At 35.9% G+C, this 24,664-nt stretch overlaps 1 protein-coding gene and 1 non-coding gene across 2 annotated transcripts; one reads left to right on the plus strand and one right to left on the minus strand.

Moving 5' to 3' along the window:
* Positions 1-1,346: 1,346 nt before the first annotated feature.
* On the minus strand, positions 1,347-1,805 carry LOC107174323 (uncharacterized). The gene has a single exon (XM_015525107.1). It carries the CDS (start codon positions 1,803-1,805, stop codon positions 1,347-1,349), a length of 459 nt encoding a protein of 152 aa, XP_015380593.1.
* A 1,339-nt stretch (positions 1,806-3,144) lies between these two features.
* LOC112496009 (small nucleolar RNA R71) lies at positions 3,145-3,252 on the plus strand. Its single transcript, XR_003062427.1, has one exon. It is a non-coding gene; the product is annotated as a small nucleolar RNA R71 (small nucleolar RNA).
* The last annotated feature ends 21,412 nt before the right edge of the window (positions 3,253-24,664 follow it).

The following is a 24,664-nucleotide window of genomic DNA, read 5'->3' on the forward strand; positions in this document are numbered from 1 at the left end:
ATAACGGTACTCCGTGACAATCAAGTCGGTTACTTCAGTTTCCCATAATAACTGATATTCTGAGGCGAAAGTATGGACCGAAACGAGATTCTAGTGAAGCTTCACAAGCGATTCCCTTCACTTCCTCAGAATGCCCTCCTTACGATCTATAAAGCTCAGTCCGAACGCATGCGATTACTCATGAGGAATAACATACCTGCTGACATCCGTTGGTTAATCGAGGCTAAAGTATGATCGGCAGGTGAGTTACCTCCAAAATTTATTGCATACATGCCTGGTTGTGGTAAAGGAAATTATGCAAGAAAACGACGAGCTCGAAGAATTTCTGTTGCTTGTCATAAGTGTGCCAGAATGAGTTGCAATAAACACCCATGTTCTTTAGGAATGGTGTCTGATAACAGGGAAGATAAGATTCAATTCATTAGGGATGGCTTGAATAAGGAGTCATTGGATGATATCCTTTTGTCTCTTGAAACGCATCCTAATGGATATGTGCAAGGAGCGATTCTCCAGTTATGGCCATTATTCCAAAAAGAGCATGCACGATATAGTTTCGGGAATCTGACTATAAACGACCCTGTTTGCCAGTTTATAAGAAAACTGGATGGGAAGCCTATCATCGACCCATAGAGGGCGTTCAAGCCGTTTCTGGACGTAAAACCAGAGGAAGATGTGAGCTACAGTCGCAACTACCTGTAAATATCCTTTTACTTTACTGTTATTTTATTTCACTAATTGTTTTATTGTGTGCATTATTATCTTTAATAATTTTATTACTGTTTGCTTTTTCCTTATTACTGTTCGCTTTTTCCCTTTTACTGTTTCCTTTTTACTAGCGAGCCACGTGCTTTACGCGTTATTTGACACTGACATGTTACCTCATACACAACTGTGATCCACTGTCACCAAGATTCTTAAATGCGATTTCTTTTTTGTCAAGCACTCACAAATTGTTTTTGAGAAGTATCACAATGGCAGCTACTCCCAATAGACAATTCAAGAACATTTGTGTGCTTTCTGAATTTACATATGGCAAACATAAAGAGTTCGTTGAGGCAACCATCGATCTTGGTCGAAGTATAGCAGAGAGAAAATTACACTTGGTGTATGGAGGAGGTAACCGAGGGTTATCAAAAATGGTCTCAGAAGCAGCTTTTATCAGAGGAAGTCAAGTGTTAGGCATCATCCCCAGAGTCTGAAAACCATTGGGCAGTTCGTCTGACTCATCAACTGGAGAAGAGTTAGTCGTCTCAGGTATGCAAGAAAGAATAACTGAAATGCTTAATCATGATGATGCTTTTATTTTCCTTCTAGGAGATCTTGCAACACTAGAGGCACTTATCACACTAGACATCTATCAGAGTTTTCTCAGGTGCTAAGAAATGTCTTCCAAGTATAATAGGTACCTCTTTATCAGCCTCAAAGTCTAGTATAATGAAGTCTACTAGGAAGATGAATTTGTCAACCTTCACCAGTACATCCTCAAGTTTTCCTTCAGGATATACATGAGATCTGTCAGCTAATTGCAGGGTGATTGTGGTTGGCCTGCATTCCCTTACTACCAACTGCTTAAATACAAACAATGGCATCAAATTAATACTGGCTTCCAAGTCATAAAGTGCTCTGCTAGTGTACGTAGTTCCAATGGAACATGGTATTGTAAAACTTCCTGGATCCTTCAATTTTGTAGGTATCTTACTTTGGAGCATATGACTGCTTTTCTGTGTTAAAGCAATAGTTTCAAATTCTCTCAACCTTCTCTTTCGTGTTAAGATGTCTTTTAGAAATTTCACATAATTAGGCATTTGCTCCAAGGCTTCCACAAAAGGTATGTTGATGTGTAATTGTTTCAGCACTTCCAAAAATTTACTAAACTGCTTGTCTTGTCTTTGCTTCTGGAATCTCTGTGGGAAAGGGGGTGGATGCCTAAACTATTGGGTTGCTTCAAGAGGTGCCAAATTATGCTTGTTTGGTTTGTTGTCGGTTGTGGCTACTGGTGTTGCAACTTCTTTTTCAGCATGTATTGGTTGAGTTCCTTCCATAGTTGCTGCAGCTTGGTCTCTGTCACCAGTGTCTTGATGGTTGGGTTGTTGTAACTTGCTTCCATCTTGAGGTGGTTTTTGTGAGGAATTAAGTTCCAGCCCTTTTTTAGTCACATCAACAGGGATATCAACATTCTTTTCAGATCTTAAGTTAATTACTTTGTAGTGTTCTTTGCCCTCTCTTCTGGGATCTTCTATTGTTGCTAGGTAAGCTTCATTGAGTTCTGCTACTCATTGCTGTGGCAAGTTGTCCCATTTGGTTCTCCAGGTTTTTGTGAGGAATTAAGTTCCTGCCCCTTTTTAGTCACATCAACAGGGATATCAACATTCTTTCCAGATCTTAAGTTAATTACTTTGCCATCTCTTTTAGGATCTTCTATTGTTGCTAGGTAAGCTTCATTGAGTTTTGCTACTCATTACTGTGGCAAGTTGTCCCATTTGGTTCTCTAGGTTCCTCAAGAATACAGCTTAACTCTGCACAATTGCTTCATTCTTTGCAATGTATTCCTTAATCAGTGCTTCTAGTGAAGTGATTGGATCCTGACTGATATGTTTTTGCCCTTGACTCTGCTGATAAAAATCAAGTGGTTGAATGTTCCTATTTTGTCCATTCAATGTTGGAGCATTTCGATTCTGATTGCTCCATGAAAAATTTAGGTGTTGCTTCCATCCAGGGTTATAAGTATTTGAATATGGGTTGTTTTGAAGTTGTCGATTGAAATTACCCACATAGTTTACTGATACTGGATTTTCAGGACAATTATCAAAGTGATGTTCTTCACCACAGTATATGCAAGAAAGTTCAGCAACTTGCTTTACTGCTGCTGGAGCAGATGTCATGGCTTTTACCATGTTAGTCAATGAGGTTATTTGTGCTGATAAAACACTAATTGCATCTATGTCATGTACCCTTACTGCTCCTCTTGTTACTAGTTGCCTGGTTGATGGCTACTGATAATTATTGTTGGCAATTCTCTCCAGAATTTCATAAGTTTCAGTGTAAGATTTGAATAACAAAGCTCCATTTGCAGAAGCACCCACCATCAATCTTGTACTAGGATTCAACCCATTATAGAAAGTTTCCAATTGTATGCAGCAAGGAATGCCATGATGAGGACACCTTCTAAGCAGTTCTTTGAATCTTTCCCAAGCCTCATACAAATTCTCATCTTTAAGTTGATGGAAAGAAGTAATCTCATTCCGTAATTTTGCATTTTTTATCAGTGGGAAACATTTCATTAAGAATTTATCAACCAACTCATTCCATGTAGTGATGGAATCAGATGGTAACAAATTTAACATGCTCTTGCTCGATCTCTTAAGGAGTAAGGAAAAAGCCTCAGTCTTAAAGCATCTTGGGTTGCTCCAACAATCTTGAAAGCATTACTCACTTTCAAGAACAACTTAAGATGGAGGTGAGGATCTTCATTTGGCAATCCATTGAATTAACCTACTGTCTGCAACATCTGAAATATCATTGGCTTCAGTTCAAAGTTCGTGGCTTCTACTTCAGGTCTAATTATCCCAGGGTGTACAACTTGAGGAGTTAACACAACATAATCTTTAATAGCTCTGTCCCTGTCATCAGCTGTTGAGTGTTAGAAAATGCATATTTATAAAGGAGAAAACCGTCATTTTACATTTTAAGTCTTACTAACAACCCTTACTTTTATATATTTAACTTTCTTGTGATTTAATTACATGTGTTTTATTTTAATTAAGTATTTTATGTATTTTAGGGGCATTATAGTCATTTCACAATAAAGGAGAGATCAGACGGCAAAACGGACATCACTTTTGAACTCAGGACGGTCGAAAACCTTAGGAGGAGCATAAAAGGAAAAATGGCACTATTCACATGTACGGTACTATTCACGTGTACGGTACTGTATACGTTACTGTTCACGACACTGTTCACATAGACGGATGATGACGTGGCATTGACCGATGATGTGGCATTGACTGATGAGGTGTCACGATCCTGTTGGACTAAAATTCTTATGTACTGTTGATGGTGACGTGGCAGCATATCAGTGGACGAAAAATCTCGCGTACGGTGCATGCATCACACAGGATTATTTTCAACCAAACCGCGTTACTGTTCATCCGGGTCAAACCGCGTTACTGTTCAAAGTCGGGTCAAACCGTGTTACTGTTCATCCGCGTGGTCAAACCGTGGACTGTTGACTGATGACGTGGCGCAATCCTGAGCGTCCAAACTGTTTTTAATCCGATGGCCATGATTTACTCCATGTATCTATAAAAAGGGGGCCTCCCCCCCCTAATTTGATATCTCTGAATCCATTTTTGGGATCCATTTTCTGTAATTCCCTCTCCATCTTGTATTTTCTTCGTATTTTAATAAATTTCCATTTTGCCCCTAGTTCAATTATGAGTAGCTAATTTCCGTTCGAGCTTGGGTTGAAGGTGAAGTCTCAACATGTGTCATGGGCTTAATTTGGTAAATTTATTTTCTCTTCCCCTCTAGTTTTTGTGGATGTTTTGACTTCTCGTCGACAAATAATAATATTCTTGTCTAGTACCGCCTTGGTTTCACCGGCCCCCTAGTACAAGGTTATTATTATTTGGCACGATAAGCCCTTAGCACCATATTGATTAGAGCGTGGTTCATGAGGTGTGGATTCCCCCCTCATGATTTAATTGGCATTAATACGGATTATTTAGCCCATGATGCATGTTGATACGGATCCAGATACCCAAGTACGTCATTTCAATATAATTCTCGTCAATTTATTCTCGCCATTTCAATACCAATTTTAGAATTTATTCTCACCATTTTAATTTAAGTTTTAGCATGTTCCAAATCATTTCCACCATAAATCCAATCACCCATTTACAAAATTAATTCTACACAATTAAAATCCACCTCCTCGTGGGATCGACACTCGTCACCATTAGTCTATACTACAATAGATTCGTGCGCTTGCGAGTACATTAAAATTTGCACTACAAGTTTTTGGCGCCGTTGCCGGGGAGGTAAGTAATTTTAATTCATAGAATTAATTTTTTTTGAATAATTTCTTTTATTTGTTTTCTTGTATTTTTTTTATTAAATTAAAAAAAAAAGAAAAAAAAAGTGAATCTACATTTAAAGGTTAGTATTTCTTTTCTTTTTCTCTTCTTTAAAATTCTGTAATTTAATTTTCCATTTATTTTTCTTTGTAATTTTTTTTTGTTTATCTTATTAATTTAATTTTTAGTTAATTTCTTTCACGTATTTATTTTTGTGTATTTTTATAGAAAGGTTGTAATAGCGCAATAAGGTTAGTATCGTAATTTCTCCCTCTTCTTTATTTTTATTTGTTTTGTTCCCATCTTTATTTTTTGTTTTGTTTGCATCTTTATTTTTATTTTATTTATTTTGCATGCATGGTCGTAGGTCATTATTACCTAATCTTGAACCTATAGACCTTGAATTAGAAAAAACACTTCGCACACAAAAGCACATTAAAAATAAATTTGAAATGGATTTGCAACCACAAGAGAGGCCATTTAAGGACTACTTCAGTCCCTTAGCTAATTTGAGTACATCATGCATAAGATACCCAAATGTAGCTGCTAGGAGTTTCGAATTAAAACCTAGTGTGCTAAATTGTCTCCCCACATTTTATGGCCTAGAAAATGAGGATCCATATAATCATCTGAATGATTTTCATGCCATTTGTCAAACTTTTAAATATGAAAATTTTTCAGACGATGATGTTAAACTTAGACTATTCCCATTTTCTTTAAAGGATAGAGCTCGTTCATGGCTTAATACATTGCCTGCCAATAGCATTTCATCATGGGAACAAATGGTAACGAAATTTTTGAATAAATATTTCCCAGTGCATAAAACCAATGCTATTCGCAGGGAAATCTCAGAGTTTACCCAGAGAGAAGACGAGCAATTTTTCGAAACTTGGGAGCGATTCAATGGGCTACTCTTGAAGTGTCCACATCATGGGTACGAGAAATGGCACCAATGCCAATACTTCTTGGAGGGATTATTGCCGAATGTGCAAGAATGGCTAATGGCAACAAGTGGAGGAGAGCTAATGTCAAAAAGTGCATCAGAGATTTGGGAATTCTTCCAGCGACAAGCGGATAATTCCCAACAACGGAGTCGATCACTCAGGAATACTAGAAGAATTAAAGGAGTGAATGAGGTTCAAATTGGCGAGTCAACTTCGGGAATCAAATAAGTCAAGGAGATGGTTGAAGGTCTTGCTCGACAAATAGCATCGTTATCGACTGCAAAATCAACAGAACCACATGACCATGACTCATACTCAGATCAAGCCAATGCCATAGGTGTAATGAGAAAGCCATCAAATTACAACCCATACTCCAACACATATAACCCTGGATGGAGAGACCACCCCAATTTTTCATGGTCTCAAGGATTCCAACAGAATGGACCAGCAGCTCCAGCTCCACCAATGCAACAAATTCCTCAAGTTCCTCAAGCCTCTCAGCCCCCATTCAGACCATACAATCAGAACCAGAACTACTCTCAACCCAGACCATGGGAGGATGCATTCCAAAATTTCAAGAATGTTACTCACTCCACGATTGAGCAACAGAATCGCACCATTGATGGACTACGAAATGAGTTGAGAGCAGGCTTCAATTCACAAGCCCAATCAGTTTCAAGCCTCGAGAAGATGGTGGGACAACTTGCTTCTTCAGTTCAGACCTTGGCAATGACCGTTGAGAAAGGTAAGTTTCCAAGTCAACCAGTGCCTAATCCTAAAGGAGTACATGAAGCAAGTACCAGTTCACCACAACAGCATGGAGATGTCAAAGCAGTAATGACCTTGCGAAAAGGAAAAGAAGTCGACAACAAGGTGGAGATGCCAGTGACAAAAGAAAATCAAATTGTACCTGTGAATGTTGATGACTCATCACCGGAGGAGAAAGAAGAAACCAACCCACAAGAATATGTTCCCAAAGCTCCATTTCCTCAGAGGTTAGCGAAAGGAAAAAAGGGAAAATCCACAGGTGAGATTCTTGAAATCTTCAAACAGGTAAGTGTTAACATCCCTTTGCTTGATGCTATTAAACAAGTTCCATCTTATGCCAAGTTTCTTAAAGACCTTTGTACTAAAAAGAGAAACATGCATGTTCAAAAGAAGGCATTTTTAACAGAAAACGTTAGTTCTATACTCCAACATAAAATTCCTTTAAAATGCAAAGACCCAGGCTCCCCCACTATCTCATGTAGTATAGGGAACCACACAATTGAGAATGCTTTGTTGGATTTAGGAGCTAGTGTAAATCTGTTACCTTATTCAGTGTTTGTGAAACTTGGACTGGGAGAATTACACCCAACTCCAGTGGTGTTACAACTTGCAGATCGGTCCACAAAAATACCTCGTGGTATTGTGGAGGACGTGCTTATCCAGGTAGACAAATTTTATTTTCCTGTTGACTTCATTGTAATTGACACTCAACCAATACAGGATTCAAGGAAGCACATCCCCATTATTCTAGGCCGACCTTTCTTGGCAACTGCGGATGCTCACATTCAATGTAGAACTGGAAATATGCAGTTGTCCTTCGGCAACATGAATATGGAGCTGAACATCTTCAACATTGCCAAACAACCTCACAGTGCAGATGATGGAATTGTTGATGTGGATTTAATCGAAGCATTAGTTGATAACACTTTTCTTTCAAACCTTAGTGATGATCCTTTACAAACATGTTTAACTCACTTTGGTTTTGATTTTGATATTGACAGATCGGTTGATGAGGTCAATGCCCTGCTTGACTCAGCACCATCTATGGACACTAATAAATGGAAGTCAAGAGTTGAGCAACTAGCACCATCAGAGAAGCAACTCATTCCATCATCAGAATCACCACCGAAACTCGAGCTCAAACCATTGCCCAACACTTTGGAATATGCGTTTTTGGGAGAAGAAAGTACTCTACCGGTAATCATCTCAGCATCCCTCAATGACGAACAAAAAGGTAAGTTGTTGGATGTTTTGAAAGAGCACAAAGGGGCATTAGGATGGACCATAGCAGACATTAAAGGTATAAACCCAGTAGACTGCATGCATTACATTCACCTTGATGAAAATGCTAAAACTACTAGGGAGATGCAACGTCGGTTAAATCCTAACATGAAAGAAGTTGTTAGAACTGAAGTCCTTAAGCTATTAGATGCAGGTATCATTTATCCAATTTCTGATAGTTCATGGGTCAGTCCTGTACAAGTTGTCCCCAAAAAGTCAGGAGTCACAGTAGTTACGAATGCTGATAATGAATTGATACCCACTAGAGTAACTACAGGATGGCGTGTATGCATTGATTATAGAAAGTTGAATTCTGTCACACGTAAAGACCATTTTCCTTTACCATTTATTGATCAAATGCTTGATAGATTAGCAGGCCATGAATTTTATTGCTTTCTAGATGGCTACTCAGGATATAATCAGATTCCCATAGCACCAAAAGATCAAGAGAAAACTACTTTCACTTGCCCTTTTGGCACATTTGCATATAGGAGAATGCCATTTGGATTATGTAATGCACCTGCTACATTTCAACGATGCATGCTAAGCATTTTTTCTGATATGGTTGAACGATTTCTTGAAGTCTTTATGGATGACTTTTCTGTCTTTGGTGATTCATTTGATCAATGTTTACATCATCTAACACTAGTTCTGCAGAGATGTATCGAGAAGAACTTGGTCTTAAATTGGGAGAAATGCCATTTTATGGTAAAACAAGGTATTGTTCTCGGTCACATCATTTCGAGTAAAGGTATTGAGGTTGACAAAGCCAAGGTGGATCTCATTTCTAATCTTCCTCCACCCAAAACAGTCAGAGAAGTAAGATCTTTCCTTGGGCATGCTGGTTTCTATAGACGTTTCATTAAAGATTTTAGCAAAGTTTCTAGACCCTTATGCAATTTACTTGCTAAGGATGTACCTTTTATCTTTAATGATTCATGTCTTATGGCGTTTGAAAAATTAAAACAGTTGTTGACATCATCACCCATCATTCAGGCCCCGAACTGGAAATTACCATTTGAGCTCATGTGTGATGCATCTGATTATGCAGTAGGAGCAGTATTAGGACAAAGAGTTGATCGAATTCCCCATGTTATTTACTATGCTAGTATGACATTAAATGATGCACAGTTGAACTATTCAACTACTGAAAAAGAAATGCTAGCAGTAGTGTTTGCATTAGAAAAATTTCGATCTTATCTCATTGGTTGTAAAATAATTGTGTTCACAGATCATGCTGCTCTTAAATATCTTCTCACAAAGAAAGATGCAAAAGCTAGACTAATTCGTTGGGTGTTACTTTTGCAGGAATTTGACTTGGAATTCAAAGATAAGAAAGGGTCAGAAAATGTTGTGGCGGACCATCTCTCTCGTCTCCATTTTGACACAATAATAGAACAATTACCATTAAATGAGTCATTTCCAGATGAACAATTAATGAGTGTGGAAGTATTACCTTGGTATGCTGATATAGTTAATTATCTTGTTACAGGTAAACTTCCAGAGCATTGGACCAAGCAAGACAAGATCAAATTCTTTGCGGAAATAAAGAATTTCTTTTGGGATGACCCGTATTTGTTCAAGTATTGTGCAGACCAAATTGTTAGACGATGTGTCCCAGAAAATGAAATTCAGAATATCCTTTCATTCTGCCATGAACAAGCTTGTGGAGGCCATTTCAGTGCTAAGAAAACAGCGACTAAAGTTTTACAATGTGGTTTCTATTGGCCAACACTATTTCGAGACGCTTACACTTTTTGTTCTTCATGTGATAGGTGTCAACGAATGGGGAGCATTATGCGAAGGAACATGATGCCACTAAATCCAATTTTAGTGGTTGAGATTTTTGACGTATGGGGTATCGACTTCATGGGACCTTTTCCCCCGTCTTTTGGTCATCAATACATATTGGTTGCTGTTGACTATGTATCAAAATGGGTAGAAGCTATTCCATGTAGGACCAATGATCACAAGGTGGTGATAGCATTTTTGAAAAGCAACATTGTTTCACGCTTTGGATTCCCTCGAGCAATAATCAGTGATGGTGGTGCCCACTTTTGTAACAAAGCATTCAAAACACTTTTGACAAAGTATTCAATCACACACAAAGTGGCGACCCCGTATCATCCGCAAACCAGTGGCCAAGTTGAGATCTCCAATCGAGAAATAAAGCACATATTAGAAAAGACGGTGAGGCCAGACAGGAAAGATTGGTCATTAAGACTTGATGATGCATTATGGGCATATAGAACGGCTTTCAAGACCCCGATTGGGATGTCACCCTACAGGCTAGTGTATGGAAAAGCTTGCCACCTACCTGTGGAACTCGAGCATCGTGCATATTGGGCCATCAAGAAATTCAATTTTGACATGCAGCAAGCCAGCTCAGAAAGAAGATTACAGCTGGCAGAACTTGAAGAAATTCGCAATGACGCGTACGAAAATGCCAAGATTTACAAGCAACGAATGAAAGTCTTCCATGATAAGCAAATTATGAGAAAATCGTTCACTCCAGGTCAGAAAGTGCTTTTATTCAATTCTCGCTTGCACCTATTCCCAGGTAAGTTACGCTCTCGTTGGTCTGGCCCATTTATTGTTCATACTGTTTTTCCACATGGGGCAATTGAAATTAAAGACCCAAAGAATGGTGTCACGTTTAAAGTTAATGGTCAAAGATTAAAGCCATATCTAGAGTACCAACCACATGAAGAAGACACCGAAATAAATTTGAGTGACCCACCAAATTTGAATTGATTTTTTTTTTCTCTTTTCGTTGATTCGATTTTTCTTTCTTTCTTTTTATTATTATTCTTTTGCTAATTGAAATTGTTTTTGCATAAGTGTGTTTATTTTACCATTAAGTTTTCTCTTATCATTGTTAATCATGAGTCTCATACTTAGACCGTTCCTCCTGAACATTCTTAAACCACTTCAACGTGTCAAAACTCATCTCAAAAGACAAATTCAATTTTGTAAAACACATCGCATTTGGACTCTACAACCACCAGAGTTAGTAGCCTATGTTGAGGGTTTAGAACACCAACTCAGAGACATTGAGAGAAGTGTTTACGACATCCAGTTGGAGCTTGAGGTAAATTCAATAAGAGGACGATTTTAATTTTCTTTGTGTGTTTTAATTTGTTTTTCTATTTGTGTGCTTTAGTTTGTTACCCCGGTGAAGTGGCGGATAACGGTACTCCGTGACAATCAAGTCGGTTACTTCAGTTTCCCATAATAACTGATATTCTGAGGCGAAGGTATGGACAGAAACGAGATTCTAGCGAAGCTTCACAAGCGATTCCCTTCACTTCCTCAGAATGCCCTCCTTACGATCTATAAAGCTCGGTCCGAACGCATGCGATTACTCATGAGGAATAACATACCTGCTGACATCCGTTGGTTAATCGAGGCTAAAGTACGATCGGCAGGTGAGTTACCTCCAAAATTTATTGCATACATGCCTGGTTGTGGTAAAGGAAATTATGCAAGAAAACGACGAGCTCGAAGAATTTCTGTTGCTTGTCATAAGTGTGCCAGAATGAGTTGCAATAAAAACCCATGTTCTTTAGGAATGGTGTCTGATAACAGGGAAGATAAGATTCAATTCATTAGGGATGGCTTGAATAAGGAGTCATTGGATGATATCCTTTTGTCTCTTGAAACGCATCCCAGTGGATATGTGCAAGGAGCGATTCTCCAGTTATGGCCATTATTCCAGAAAGAGCATGCACGATATAGTCTCGGGAATCTGACTATAAACGACCCTGTTTGCCAGTTTATAAGAAAACTGGATAGGAAGCCTATCCTCGACCCATAGAGGGCGTTCAAGCCGTTTCTGGACGTAAAACCAGAGGAAGATGTGAGCCACAGTCGCAACTACCTGTAAATATCCTTTTACTTTATTGTTATTTTATTTCACTATTGTCTTATTGTTTGCATTATTGTCTTTAATAATTTTATTACTGTTTGCTTTTTCCTTTTTACTGTTTTCTTTTTGACTTGCGAGCACGTGCTTTACGCGTTATTTGACACTGACATATTACCTCATACACAACCATGACCCACTATCACCAAGACTCTTAAATGTGATATCTTTTGTCAAGCACTCACAAATTATTTTTTAGAAGTATCGCAATGGCAGCTACTCCCAATAGACAATTCAAGAACATTTGTATGCTTTCCGGTTTTACCTATGGCAAACATAAAGAGTTCGTTGAGGCAGCCATAGATCTTGGTCGAAGCATAGCAGCGAGAAAATTACACTTGGTGTATGGAGGAGGTAATCGAGGGTTATCAAAAATGGTCTCAGAAGCAGCTTTTATCAGAGGAAGTCAAGTGTTAGGCATCATCCCAAGAGTCCTAAAACCATTGGGCAGTTCGTCTGACTCATCAACTGGAGAAGAGTTAGTCGTCTCAGGTATGCAAGAAAGAATAACTGAAATGCTTAATTATGCTGATGCTTTTATTTTCCTTCCAGGAGATCTTGCAACACTAGAGGCACTTATCACACTAACATCTTGGGCCCATCTGCACATCCACCAGAAACCTATCGGTTTGTTAAATGTCAATAACTTTTATGATGGCTTTATCGCATTTCTTAACCATGCAATAAAAAACTATTTCATTCCCGCTAATGTGAAAAAACTCTTTATTTGTGCTCACACTGCTAATGAGCTACTTGATATGTTACAAGCTTATCGACCGGAGCCAGACCCCTGGACCTTTGTGTTGGAGCGTCCAAATAATGATGGTAACAGTAGCCGCAGTAAGAAGTACAAATTAGATTTAACTCTCCGCCTGTAAATATTTTCTTCTGTGTTGCACCACCCAGGTGATGTCTTCTAAACTCTACTTCTTTCATTTCAAACATTGAGGACAATGTTTCGTTCTGGTTGGGGGGAGGGAATAGTCGACAATTGTGAAATTTTGGTTAAGTTTTTACTAATTTTTTGTTGTAGAAACTAACTGTTGCTAACTTTTTGTGTTGAAGATGGCTGAATATGGAGTGTAGTTACTCTAGAAACGCATCTTCATTGTTTGAAAAAAAAAATTCAAAAAAAAAAAAATTCAGACATTTTCTTTTTCTTTATTATGTGTTTATGTTTATTTTTCTTCTTTAATTTCTCCTCTATAAATATACATTTTCCAACTTTTGAGTCGAAGATGGCTGAATATGGAGTGTAGTTCCTCTAGAAACGCATCTTCTTTTAAAAAAAAAAATCATTTTCGTTTTCTATCATTTTACGTGTAACTTTTCTAATTAGTTTTTATACATCATTTTCACATTTCTGCATGCATATTTTCCTTTCATGTTTAGAATAGGTTGGGGGGTAGAATGATGTTTAAAAAAAAAAAATGTGTGATTTGTTTTAACATTGGATGACATGATTAATTTCAAATTTTAGTATTTGTATTATCTTTGGTCTTAAGTGATGTTACGCTATGTTTGCTACTTTACATGTTGATGTCGGAGACAAATGTGAGTTGCTTGAAGGAATGAACATGTCATAATAAGTACCAAGTGAGTTTTTGAGCCTATTATTTTTCTTGGAGAATAACCCTTTTGCCCACTCTTTATACAGCTTAGCAGTTTATTATTTTATACACGATCTCTAAATTACTTTTGAGTTAACCCTTAAAAAAAAATTGTAAAATAAAAAAAAAGAGAAAAAAGAAAAAGAAAAAAGAGTGTGTTGCTACATTTGGAGGCCCATCTAACTAGTAGATATGGAAGATTATTTAGAGCCCTAAAAGACGATGGAGAGGCCATCTTTGATCCGTTTGAGCCTTTCAAGCCATCCCTTTTATTTAATATCCATAGTTAACCCTTTTGAGCCTTTAAAAAAAAAAAAAAAAAAAAAAAAAAAAAACTTTTCTTTGTCAACTTATCATCTTGACCCACTCCGATTTGGAGTATTACCCGATATCTTATAAGTTCCATCACCTATTTATGTTTGAGAAAATGTAAATAATTATTTTGTTCAGTGAAGTTATGCCAAATAAAAGCAAAAAAAAAAAACAAAAACAAAAACAAAAGTTGTTGTTTCAAAAGAATAAAAATAGGTGAAATCCACCTTGCAACTTCCAAAAAAAAAAAAAAATTCTCTGCATTTTTCTCAAACATACACTTTGTTTTCTTTATTTTCCTTCTTTGTTAGCCATGTCCCTAGCCTACGTTTCGTCCTAATAAAAGTCCTTCTTGATTTTAGGGAACTATAGTTTGAAGTAGAAGCTAGTTATATGGGCTAAAACGATGTAGTGATGCATAATTAAAAAAAAAAAAGATAAATAAAGTGGGTTGACTAACATTTTATTTGACTTGAGATCGTATTATTTCTAAGCTGAGGGCATATTTATTTCATCTTGGTGAGAGCATGTGATATCACTTCTTTATTATTTTCTCTCTCAATTACCATTCATTGGAGTGACTATTTTTATTGGGATTAATTTATTTGTGAGAGTGTCACTACTTCCAGTGAGATTTTGGGGTTTGACATGTCATTCTTGAGAGTAGCTAAAACAAAGTCTACTGGGCTAATTCATGTGGATGGTTGATGTGGGTGTGATGTTGCTTTAGACTGGAGATAATGCTTATACTTTTATTTGATTGCTATCATTAATCTGATGGAATAAATACGAGTGTTTCTATTAAAACAAAAAAAAATTATTTTGAATTTGAATTTTGTTTTCGCTTTATTTGCTAGGGACTAGCAATAAGCTGGTTGGGGGGTGTGTTGAGTGTTAGAAAATGCATATTTATAAAGGAGAAAACCGTCATTTTACATTTTAAGTCTTACTAACAACCCTTACTTTTATATATTTAACCTTCTTGTGATTTAATTACATGTGTTTTATTTTAATTAAGTATTTTATGTATTTTAGGGGCATTATAGTCATTTCACAATAAAGGAGAGATCAGACGGCAAAACGGACATCACTTTTGAACTCAGGACGGTCGAAAACCTTAGGAGGAGCATAAAAGGAAAAATGGCACTATTCACATGTACGGTACTATTCACGACACTGTTCACATAGACGGATGATGACGTGGCATTGACCGATGATGTGGCATTGACTGATGAGGTGTCACGATCCTGTTGGACTAAAATTCTTATGTACTGTTGATGGTGACGTGGCAGCATATCAGTGGACGAAAAATCTCGCGTACGGTGCATGCATCACACAGGATTATTTTCAACCAAACCGCGTTACTGTTCATCCGGGTCAAACCGCGTTACTGTTCAAAGTCGGGTCAAACCGTGTTACTGTTCATCCGCGTGGTCAAACCGTGGACTGTTGACTGATGACGTGGCGCAATCCTGAGCGTCCAAACTGTTTTTAATCCGATGGCCATGATTTACTCCATGTATCTATAAAAAGGGGGCCTCCCCCCCCTAATTTGATATCTCTGAATCCATTTTTGGGATCCATTTTCTGTAATTCCCTCTCCATCTTGTATTTTCTTCGTATTTTAATAAATTTCCATTTTGCCCCTAGTTCAATTATGAGTAGCTAATTTCCGTTCGAGCTTGGGTTGAAGGTGAAGTCTCAACATGTGTCATGGGCTTAATTTGGTAAATTTATTTTCTCTTCCCCTCTAGTTTTTGTGGATGTTTTGACTTCTCGTCGACAAATAATAATATTCTTGTCTAGTACCGCCTTGGTTTCACCGGCCCCCTAGTACAAGGTTATTATTATTTGGCACGATAAGCCCTTAGCACCATATTGATTAGAGCGTGGTTCATGAGGTGTGGATTCCCCCCTCATGATTTAATTGGCATTAATACGGATTATTTAGCCCATGATGCATGTTGATACGGATCCAGATACCCAAGTACGTCATTTCAATATAATTCTCGTCAATTTATTCTCGCCATTTCAATACCAATTTTAGAATTTATTCTCACCATTTTAATTTAAGTTTTAGCATGTTCCAAATCATTTCCACCATAAATCCAATCACCCATTTACAAAATTAATTCTACACAATTAAAATCCACCTCCTCGTGGGATCGACACTCGTCACCATTAGTCTATACTACAATAGATTCGTGCGCTTGCGAGTACATTAAAATTTGCACAACATCAGCCATGTAAATAATGTTGTTGTTGTCTGGCTGTCTCTGGTTAGCATGTTCATTCTACTCTTCTTGAATGTTGACTGGTTGTAAGGGCCCGTGAGGGTCCAAATTTCCCACATCCTACAAGTTATCCATGCTTGAAACAATTTTTGAATTCCTTTGTTCTCTTCATAGTCTCTTAACAGTCCTTTCAATCTTAGGATCAAATTGGAATACAACAGATCTGTCTTTGTGCATGCAAGTGTTGATTTGCCAATAAATAAAATAAATCAAATCAAATTGACATTATTAAGATTTACTTCACACTTCAAAAATAAACAATCAATCCCCGGCGACGGCGCCAAAAACTTGTTGGTAAATTTTTATAATCAAATGCTATTGATGCCAATGTGCAAGTTTACACAACAAGTAATAAAGTGATGAATATTCAAGATCGTCTCCACAGGGATTGATGTCACTAGCAATGCTACAACAATCACAATCTAACTTAAGTCCGAAGTTAACAAATGTAAAGTAGGTTCTATCGAAATTGATAATTGTGAAAGAATTAAATAAAACAATGCAGTAATGAAATAAACTAAATTAAATGTGTCTAAAATTTAATTGAGAATACGGTAGTTGAATGATCAAACTCTCTTTATGGGCTGACTGCTTTTCATCAAGTTACACCAGTTGTTACAGTAATTGCTACAGTACTGGGTAGAATTAATCTGAATCATCAGCTGTCGCGTATTGGAACTCTCTACCCTTAAGTATATTAGCAATGACCAGTTGCTATTCTACCTATGGCATCACCTTATGACCCTTTAGTCTCTCCACCCTACAAGGTGAGTACCTATGTCTAGTGTGTCACAAATCTTAACTTCAAGTATAGCCCTTATGGGATTCAAAATAAACTTAATCCAGGAAACTTAAATTAAGATAAAGTATTGTTCACGGGATACATTAAATCAGACGAAGAAAGAAGAAAGATATAAGTTAAGAACGGCAAAAAGTAAATCCAAATAATTCTGCGGGATTTTTCAATGCTGCTGAAGCCGTCCTCTTAAATTCTGATCTTCTTCTTCTTTTTCTCTCTAAAGTCTTTAATGATAATTTCTTACTGCCTTTTTATATGGTGCGCGCCTCCTTTTATAACTAAAAACTAGGGTAAACAAAGGTCTCGGGTGTGCATGAGTTAAATTAGGAAACTGCAGATCGCAATTCTGCAGCTGACCCGCGCTAAATTTTCTCCCTCAGTGCTCTAGTATTGCTACAACAATGGTTGCACTGACAACAGCTAGAATACCGCACTGTTCTCAGTTGTGCTTAACTTCTTTTGTGGCAATATTCTTTCCTCCTCTTACTGGTCTAATATCTCAGCATCCCTTCATGAATTATAAACTTCTGAAAACCTATAATTATGCGTTTTGAGCACAAATTACTTTAATTCAAGCAAAACTTATTAAGACTCACTAAAATGAATGTTTATGCAAAATATAACCAAAATATAATAAAAACACCTCATTTACTCTCTAAGTGATCTTGATTTAAGTTTAGAATTGTTGTAATAACTCTCATTTCATAGAGTTATCAATAGCACTTTCTAAAAGAATCACTGCATGCTATGATCAGCTCTTTAAATAATAAATCCCAATTTAATTCGAATTAAAAATAAATAAAATTAAAAAGAAGGGCAAAACGTAAAAGGTGGTCAAGCTCACGCATATACACGACACCCTCCTAGGGGGTCCCCCTACACGTGAGTTATTGGGCGTGAGTGCCCAGTTAAAAGATTACTAGAATGGGCCCTTCTCTTAGGCTTAGTTTCGTGTGCGTGGGCCTCCTCTTTATAGCCTTTTTACCACACTATATTTGGTTTCTATATATAAACCAACTAATGCTCTCTTATCTAAGTAATGTGGGATATTGGTATTTTGAAATACTGACTCAATCTCTAACAAATATTTCTTAACTAAAATAGATGGCTTTGTGAACAACATTTTTTGTTTAGTGTGAATAGGCTCCAAAACAAATAAGAAATGTAGAATATGGCTATTATGTTTGAGGGTACATGAAGGACATAATGGCAGACATTAGTTTGTTAATGAACAATGTAAGTTGATCATGACATATTATAAATTATTTTATTCAATGTATGCATCATTATTTCTTAAGTTTGAGGAAATTAATCTTATGATTAATTGTTTAACGGAAACAAAACTTACACTTCAGTGGAATTAGATAAGGTTACTTTAGAGTGGGCTAACCACTTTTCTAACATTCTTATTACATTAGCAAAATGGTTAATATGAGTATGAATCTGTAGATGCACCTTCTTATTAGTTGTTAGAATTTGTTGAAAGTAATGTTGTAATATCAACCTGTAATGGTTGTTATTCAAGATTCCAGTGTAGACGTTATACATCTAATGACATTGGGTATTTTGATTGATATAGCATAAAGTAGGTTGTTGTTGACTTGCTATTTTCAAGTAACTGGGTTGAAGTGTTGTTGGATATGTGGTTAGAATATTGAGTGTTGCACTTTTCCATAACATCTGTTGGTGGAAGATGGTATTGTTGCTACAAGATTTGTTGGATGTCTTATTATTGGAACATTTGTACTAACCTTTGGAAGTTTTGTTAGGTAACTTAGCTTGGTGGCTGGACTTTAATTGTTTTTTTATTGGAATTTGACTGTTGCTTTAGTAGAATATAGTTCTCATACTTTGGGATGGTTTTGTGAATTTTAGATGATTTAAGTTATGTATTGATGGCAATCACAATGGATATTGAATGTACTTTGAGATTAACTCACAGGAACAAATGGACGTTACTTAATGTTAACTGTTCTTTTTATAAATTAATTAAATTTGTAAAACAGGATTTCATAAATTAATTATAATAATTATTATAATATTATTTTTCTAAAAAAATCAACACTTTGTGACAGAATATACTCATCATAAATTCTGTCACAAAATTATTATATTTATCCGCTAATATAAACCAAATTATTTGAACTTTCGTACAAAAAAATATTATCAATTTCCTACGAAAAATTGAATAAAAAATTTGTAAATTAACAATTCAATTTTCCTACCAAAAATTAAAAAGAAGAAGTGTAAATTCAAATAATTTTGAATTTCTGAATAAACAATTGTGTTCACATATGTATGAGTGTTAAAAATGATCATAAACTCATGATAGGAAAACTTTTGTAAAAAATGAGTGACAATGATGTAGACGGATAAATTATCTATCACTTACCATCTTTTGCGTTAGTTATTTTCTATCATCTACTGCTAATTTGTGGGTTGATATGTATTTTCTAGTACATATAATTTATTTGTTATTATCGTTTAGCCTAACGACAATCTATTTCTTCCCTATCTATGCTAACGAGGTTTGAATAATAAATCTCTTATTTTCACACAAGAGATATTAATATCTTTACTAGATGACATCCATGTGAATGGTTTTCGATGTGCATTTTCTAATAGATACAATTAATCTTCTAATTATTACATGATTTGAAAGTTGTGTGGTTGCCATTAGGATGGCAAAAAAGTTGAAAAGTAGACTTAAATTTTTCAATCCCGTTCCGGGCTAAGCATAGGCTCGGCAATGAAAAAACAATAATTTCTTTTTTTTGAAAATTCACCAATATTTACTATAAAAATCATTTTATTAAAATTATATCATACATAAAAATTACATTTTTACATGATCGCTAGAGATTTCTGCACATAATTATTTTGTTTTCAAACACACCAAAGATGCAAACAGCCAGCTGTCTCGCCACTAACCGCTGCTCTCACAAATGTGAGAGCAAGCAGTCCACCACTCTACCAAAGGCCGAGTGGTGCTGAAACACTTGGTATAAAGTAAACCTTTATAGTAATGTAGCCAATTCCAAAAGGAGTCGGATTCTCTTCTATTCATTTTATCTTATAGCTTCTCCTAAGCTTTCAATAATCCATTTGACATTTGTTATTAAAGAAATTGAATAGTTGAGATTTTGTTTTAATTAATTTTACCTAAATTGACCTTTAAACTCATGTTTGACAAATTGTCAAGTTTTTCCCTGCAAATTCTCTGCCTCTCAAATCTTCTAATTTCTACTTTAACGCTAATTTGTGGAAAATTGTAAAAAAAAAAAAAAATTGGAGAAAAGCAACAATAAGAATTGCATTTTTATTTGGTTTTTCATGCAAATTATGATGTAGATTTTGCTTTATTTTTTTTTTAAGAACTTTTCATTAGATTGCATATTTATTTTAATTCATTAGATTTGTTTTTTTTAACAATTATTATTAATTTCAATTTTTTTTCTCTGTTCATTTGCTCCTATTTTTTGTCTTCTTTACTTGTCTTTTGTATTGTTCCATGCTTATTGTTATAACTTTAGAACGCTTGAGTGATTTAGATGGATGGCGTGGGCTTGGAATGAAATTTGAATCTAAGTAGTTAGTGTATGATTTCTACAATAAGTATGCACTCAAAATCAAAATTAGTATCAGAAAAGAGACATTCTCTAAGAAAAAATAGACCTGGTGAAATGTCCTCAAGGATGTCTATTTGTCGTAAGCAGGAATTTCATAAGAAAGATATGAGAGATTTATTTATGAAAGAATCTAGAAAAGAAACAAGGATGCGGTTGTAATGCTCAGCTTGAAATTGGCAGCTTGCACTTCAAGTCTAACTATTCTAGGATGTATAAATTGAGGGATCAACACGACATAGTCTCTAATAGCCCTGTCTCTATCATCTATCATGTAGATAATGTTGTTGTTCCCTGGTTGTCCCTGAATATTCTGCTCATCTTAACCTTCTTGGCCATTCACTGGTTTTATTTCTCCGTGAGGATTCAAGTTTCCCATATCTTGCAAATCATCCATTGCTACAACAGCTTTTGAATTCTTATTCTCTTTCCTCAATCTCCTTACAGTTCTTTCAATCTCTATATGAAATTAGAATTCAATAGGTTTGTATTTGCGCATGCAAGGGTTGCCAGAGCACTTCTGGAAACACAGTAAACACAAAGAAAATTAAAAATCTTGCACCACCTAAAATTGATTTCACAAATCACAATAAGCACCAATCCTCGGCAACGGTGCCAAAAACCTGTTGTAGATTTTCTAATGCTTTTAGTGTCAATGTGCAACTGTACACAATAAGTAATATAATAATAAGTATTCAAGATCGTCTCCATAGGCATTGTTGTTATGGGAATTGCTACAACAATTCTTGTCAATGCAATTTTTATTCTCAATTAGAATTAAAGCAAATTATTAAACTAATGAACTAATTAAAATAAATATGCAATAAGAAAGATGCAATAAAGTAAATTAACACAACAATTATAAGGATAACCAAGGGGAATGAAGTAGTTGAGTGATTAAACGCACTTAATGGTTTGGACTGTTTTTCTAATGTTTGGCTCGATTTACTACAGCACTAGGTAAAATCCTTATATATCCTCAACTGTCGCATGTTGGATGTCTTATACCTAAACACAACTTAACAGTGACCAATTGTTATGCTAACATTAGATATAACATTACACGTTTTAGATTTTAGTTACCATGCAAGGTGAATCTCTATATCTAGTTCATCACTAATTTTAGATTAAGCATGACTCTTTTCAAATCAAGTTAAACCCAACTCAGGAAACCCAATCTAAAATCAAGTATTGCTCTAATATGCTCTACTAAGACAGACATTTTTTAGGCTATTTCTTAACTAGTATCACTAAATGGGTGGTCATCCAAAATAGTGAATTGAAATAAGTAATATCAAAACAACGTGCTATAGCAAACATGCAGCAACATAGAATATGAGTCAATTAACCATCAAGTTTGTTTCTCACTTAACTACAAATAAATTTAGTTCATAATTTGGAATAAAACTAGAAGCAAAATAGTTTCAGCCATTAAACAATTCATCATAATGAGATAGAAGCAAGAGAACAAGAAATAAGAGTGAGATCCGCTTGATATTCTTCTTGAATCCTTTATTGCAATCGCTAATTCTCTCTCTTGATCTTTGTTGTTCTCTTGTTTGTTTCTGTATTCTTTTTCTCTAATGACGGCTTCTTCCTATCTTTTGCGTGTGTGCTCATTTTATAGCTTAGAATTAGGGCAACCAAAAGCCTAAGGCGCGTATCTTCCAGTTTAGGAAACTCCAGATTGCTATCTCCCAAGTATCTCACACGAAATCTTCTTTGTCGTTGCTCCAGGATTGCTACAGCAACAATGAACATTTGTTTCAACATCTTCACTATTCCAGACTTGTTTCAATTCTTCTCTAATTAAGGGTTTTCTTTATCTTTACAAGCCCATTGTAGTTGCATTCCTTCTTTGAAATTTGAGCTTTCGGTCATCTACAATTATGCATATAATCTAAGCATACAATTTATTCTAAATCAAACAAAACTTATTAAAAGTAAACTAAAATGGATGTTTATGCAAAACATTACTAAAATGCAATAAAAACATGTCATTTACTGTCTAAGTAATCATGATTTAAGTCTAAAAGTGCCATGATAACTCTCATTTCATAGAGTTATCAACCATCCAATAGAAAACCCAATATTTTTATTCACCATTCTTTCCCAAATCTTCTCGATATCCACTTCCATTTTCGATCAGCCATTTAATTGAACATGTTGAGGGCAATCTCCAACATACCATGCTGGTCAAGAATCTCTTCAACCTATTTGCATCATTTAGTGTTGGTGTAGCGCGTAAATGCCGGTTTCAGAGAATGATTAATTAGGAAGAGGAGATTGATCATAATTCTAATTTTGTCAAGGTAGAGAAATATGTTATCTAAATAATCTCAAATAATATTTAGAATAAATATTTTGTATGACAAAACTCATTATGTCTTCCTTTAGTTATTTGGTGAAAAACAAATCAGCCCACCCAAAAAAAAAAATGTTGTTACCTTCAACACTGTCCAGGAGAGGAACCAGTTGAATGAAATCTAATCAATCCTAATATACCTTAACTCTATATCATGTTCAGTTGTAAGAAAATATTAGAGAGGAGAGTAGGGGAAAGGAGAAGAAAAGGGTGGGGAGTTCAGTGTCCCTTATTCGGTTGGACATAAAATTAATTGAGGAAAGTAACTGCATTTTTTCTTTATCTGCCATATCTATTTAGATTTTAATATTTGCTGTTAAATTAGCCACCGTGATAATATTTCATTCTCACTAGATTTTTGATATTTTTAAAATCAAGAGTGCTTTAACAAAAAACTAATTGTTTATAAACTCAAATGCATAACCCAATGAAATCCATAAATCAATAAAAGAGTAATCTTCAAAACTCGGCTAAGTGAACTCAGGGAATAGCATGCAGCATTTCTTAGCTGGAGCTGGAGTTATTGGCAGCAGCAGGTCAGCAAAGTCGAGCTTGGCCATGTTATAGCGGTTACGCTTGGCAGCTTCAGCGTAAGCTCTTGCGACTTCTTCGACTATGTCGAAAGTGCCGAGACAAACGCGAACTCCCTTCTTAGGGTCTACAATTTCAGTTGCCCATTTTCCCATGGCCTCTGCCTTATTCCTGGATACATGTTCTATCGAACTTAATGAGTCTTCTTCTTCTTCCCCTCATCATGAGCAGCTTTATTGCTAGAATGTTCAGCCTTCCTCGGTCAAAGCTGCCGAAAGTTTCGAATGGATCAACAACAATTTTAAGAGATTTTGTGAAGTCGTAAAATGGAAGAAGAAAGTGAAAATTAGGGTTGTTTCATTTATTGAAGGATGAAATTGGAAATCAACATTTTATTAAGGGTAAAATAGAGAAATCAGGTTTCCTTGCTCATTACAGAGAAAGTGAAATCCTCAAATGATGGAAACTGGAGATAGAATGGAATTGGATTTCTGATGAACTTTTGCCGACTGAACAAAGGAAAGCCAAGCGGAAGTGGAAATCCTCTCCTCCTTTACGTCAACATGACTTCATGAGACCAGCTAAGTCTGTAAGAAAAATGAATCATTCTTCCACAATTGAAGTGTACGTCAACACTTAGAAATGGTCCAACAGTCGTTAGTTTTGCCCAACAACTCTCTGGTGCTTCATTAGCTATAAGTCATAAAAAGTACGGTCATTAGTTTTATCATAAAAAGGTGCAAATGGCTACGTACCCTGCATATAGATTTAGTTGATATGCATTTCTTTTGTTCTTGTATTGTTTTTCATGCATGCATGCTTATTTTGCTTGTGTCACTACAAGAAAAAAGGTTATTTCCCAGGGCGAATACCATCGGAAACACACAAATGCTCTGGGAAAAAATTATTTCCATGAAAGTCATGCCATCGACCATCATCGTATTAAATCTCATCGGAAAAAACAATTTCCGATGAGCTATGGGAGGAAAAAAATTCTATCTTCGGCGGCAACACCATTAGAAATGACATCAATTACCCTCGGAAAGAACTTCCACAAAACTAAAAAATTACATATTTCCAACTGCAACTTGTCCTTTGGAAATACTTAAAAAGCTGTCGAAAATAGTCAATTCT

The sequence above is a fragment of the Citrus sinensis genome, chromosome 4 (assembly GCF_022201045.2).
Source record: "Citrus sinensis cultivar Valencia sweet orange chromosome 4, DVS_A1.0, whole genome shotgun sequence".
NCBI classification, from domain to species: domain Eukaryota; kingdom Viridiplantae; phylum Streptophyta; class Magnoliopsida; order Sapindales; family Rutaceae; genus Citrus; species Citrus sinensis.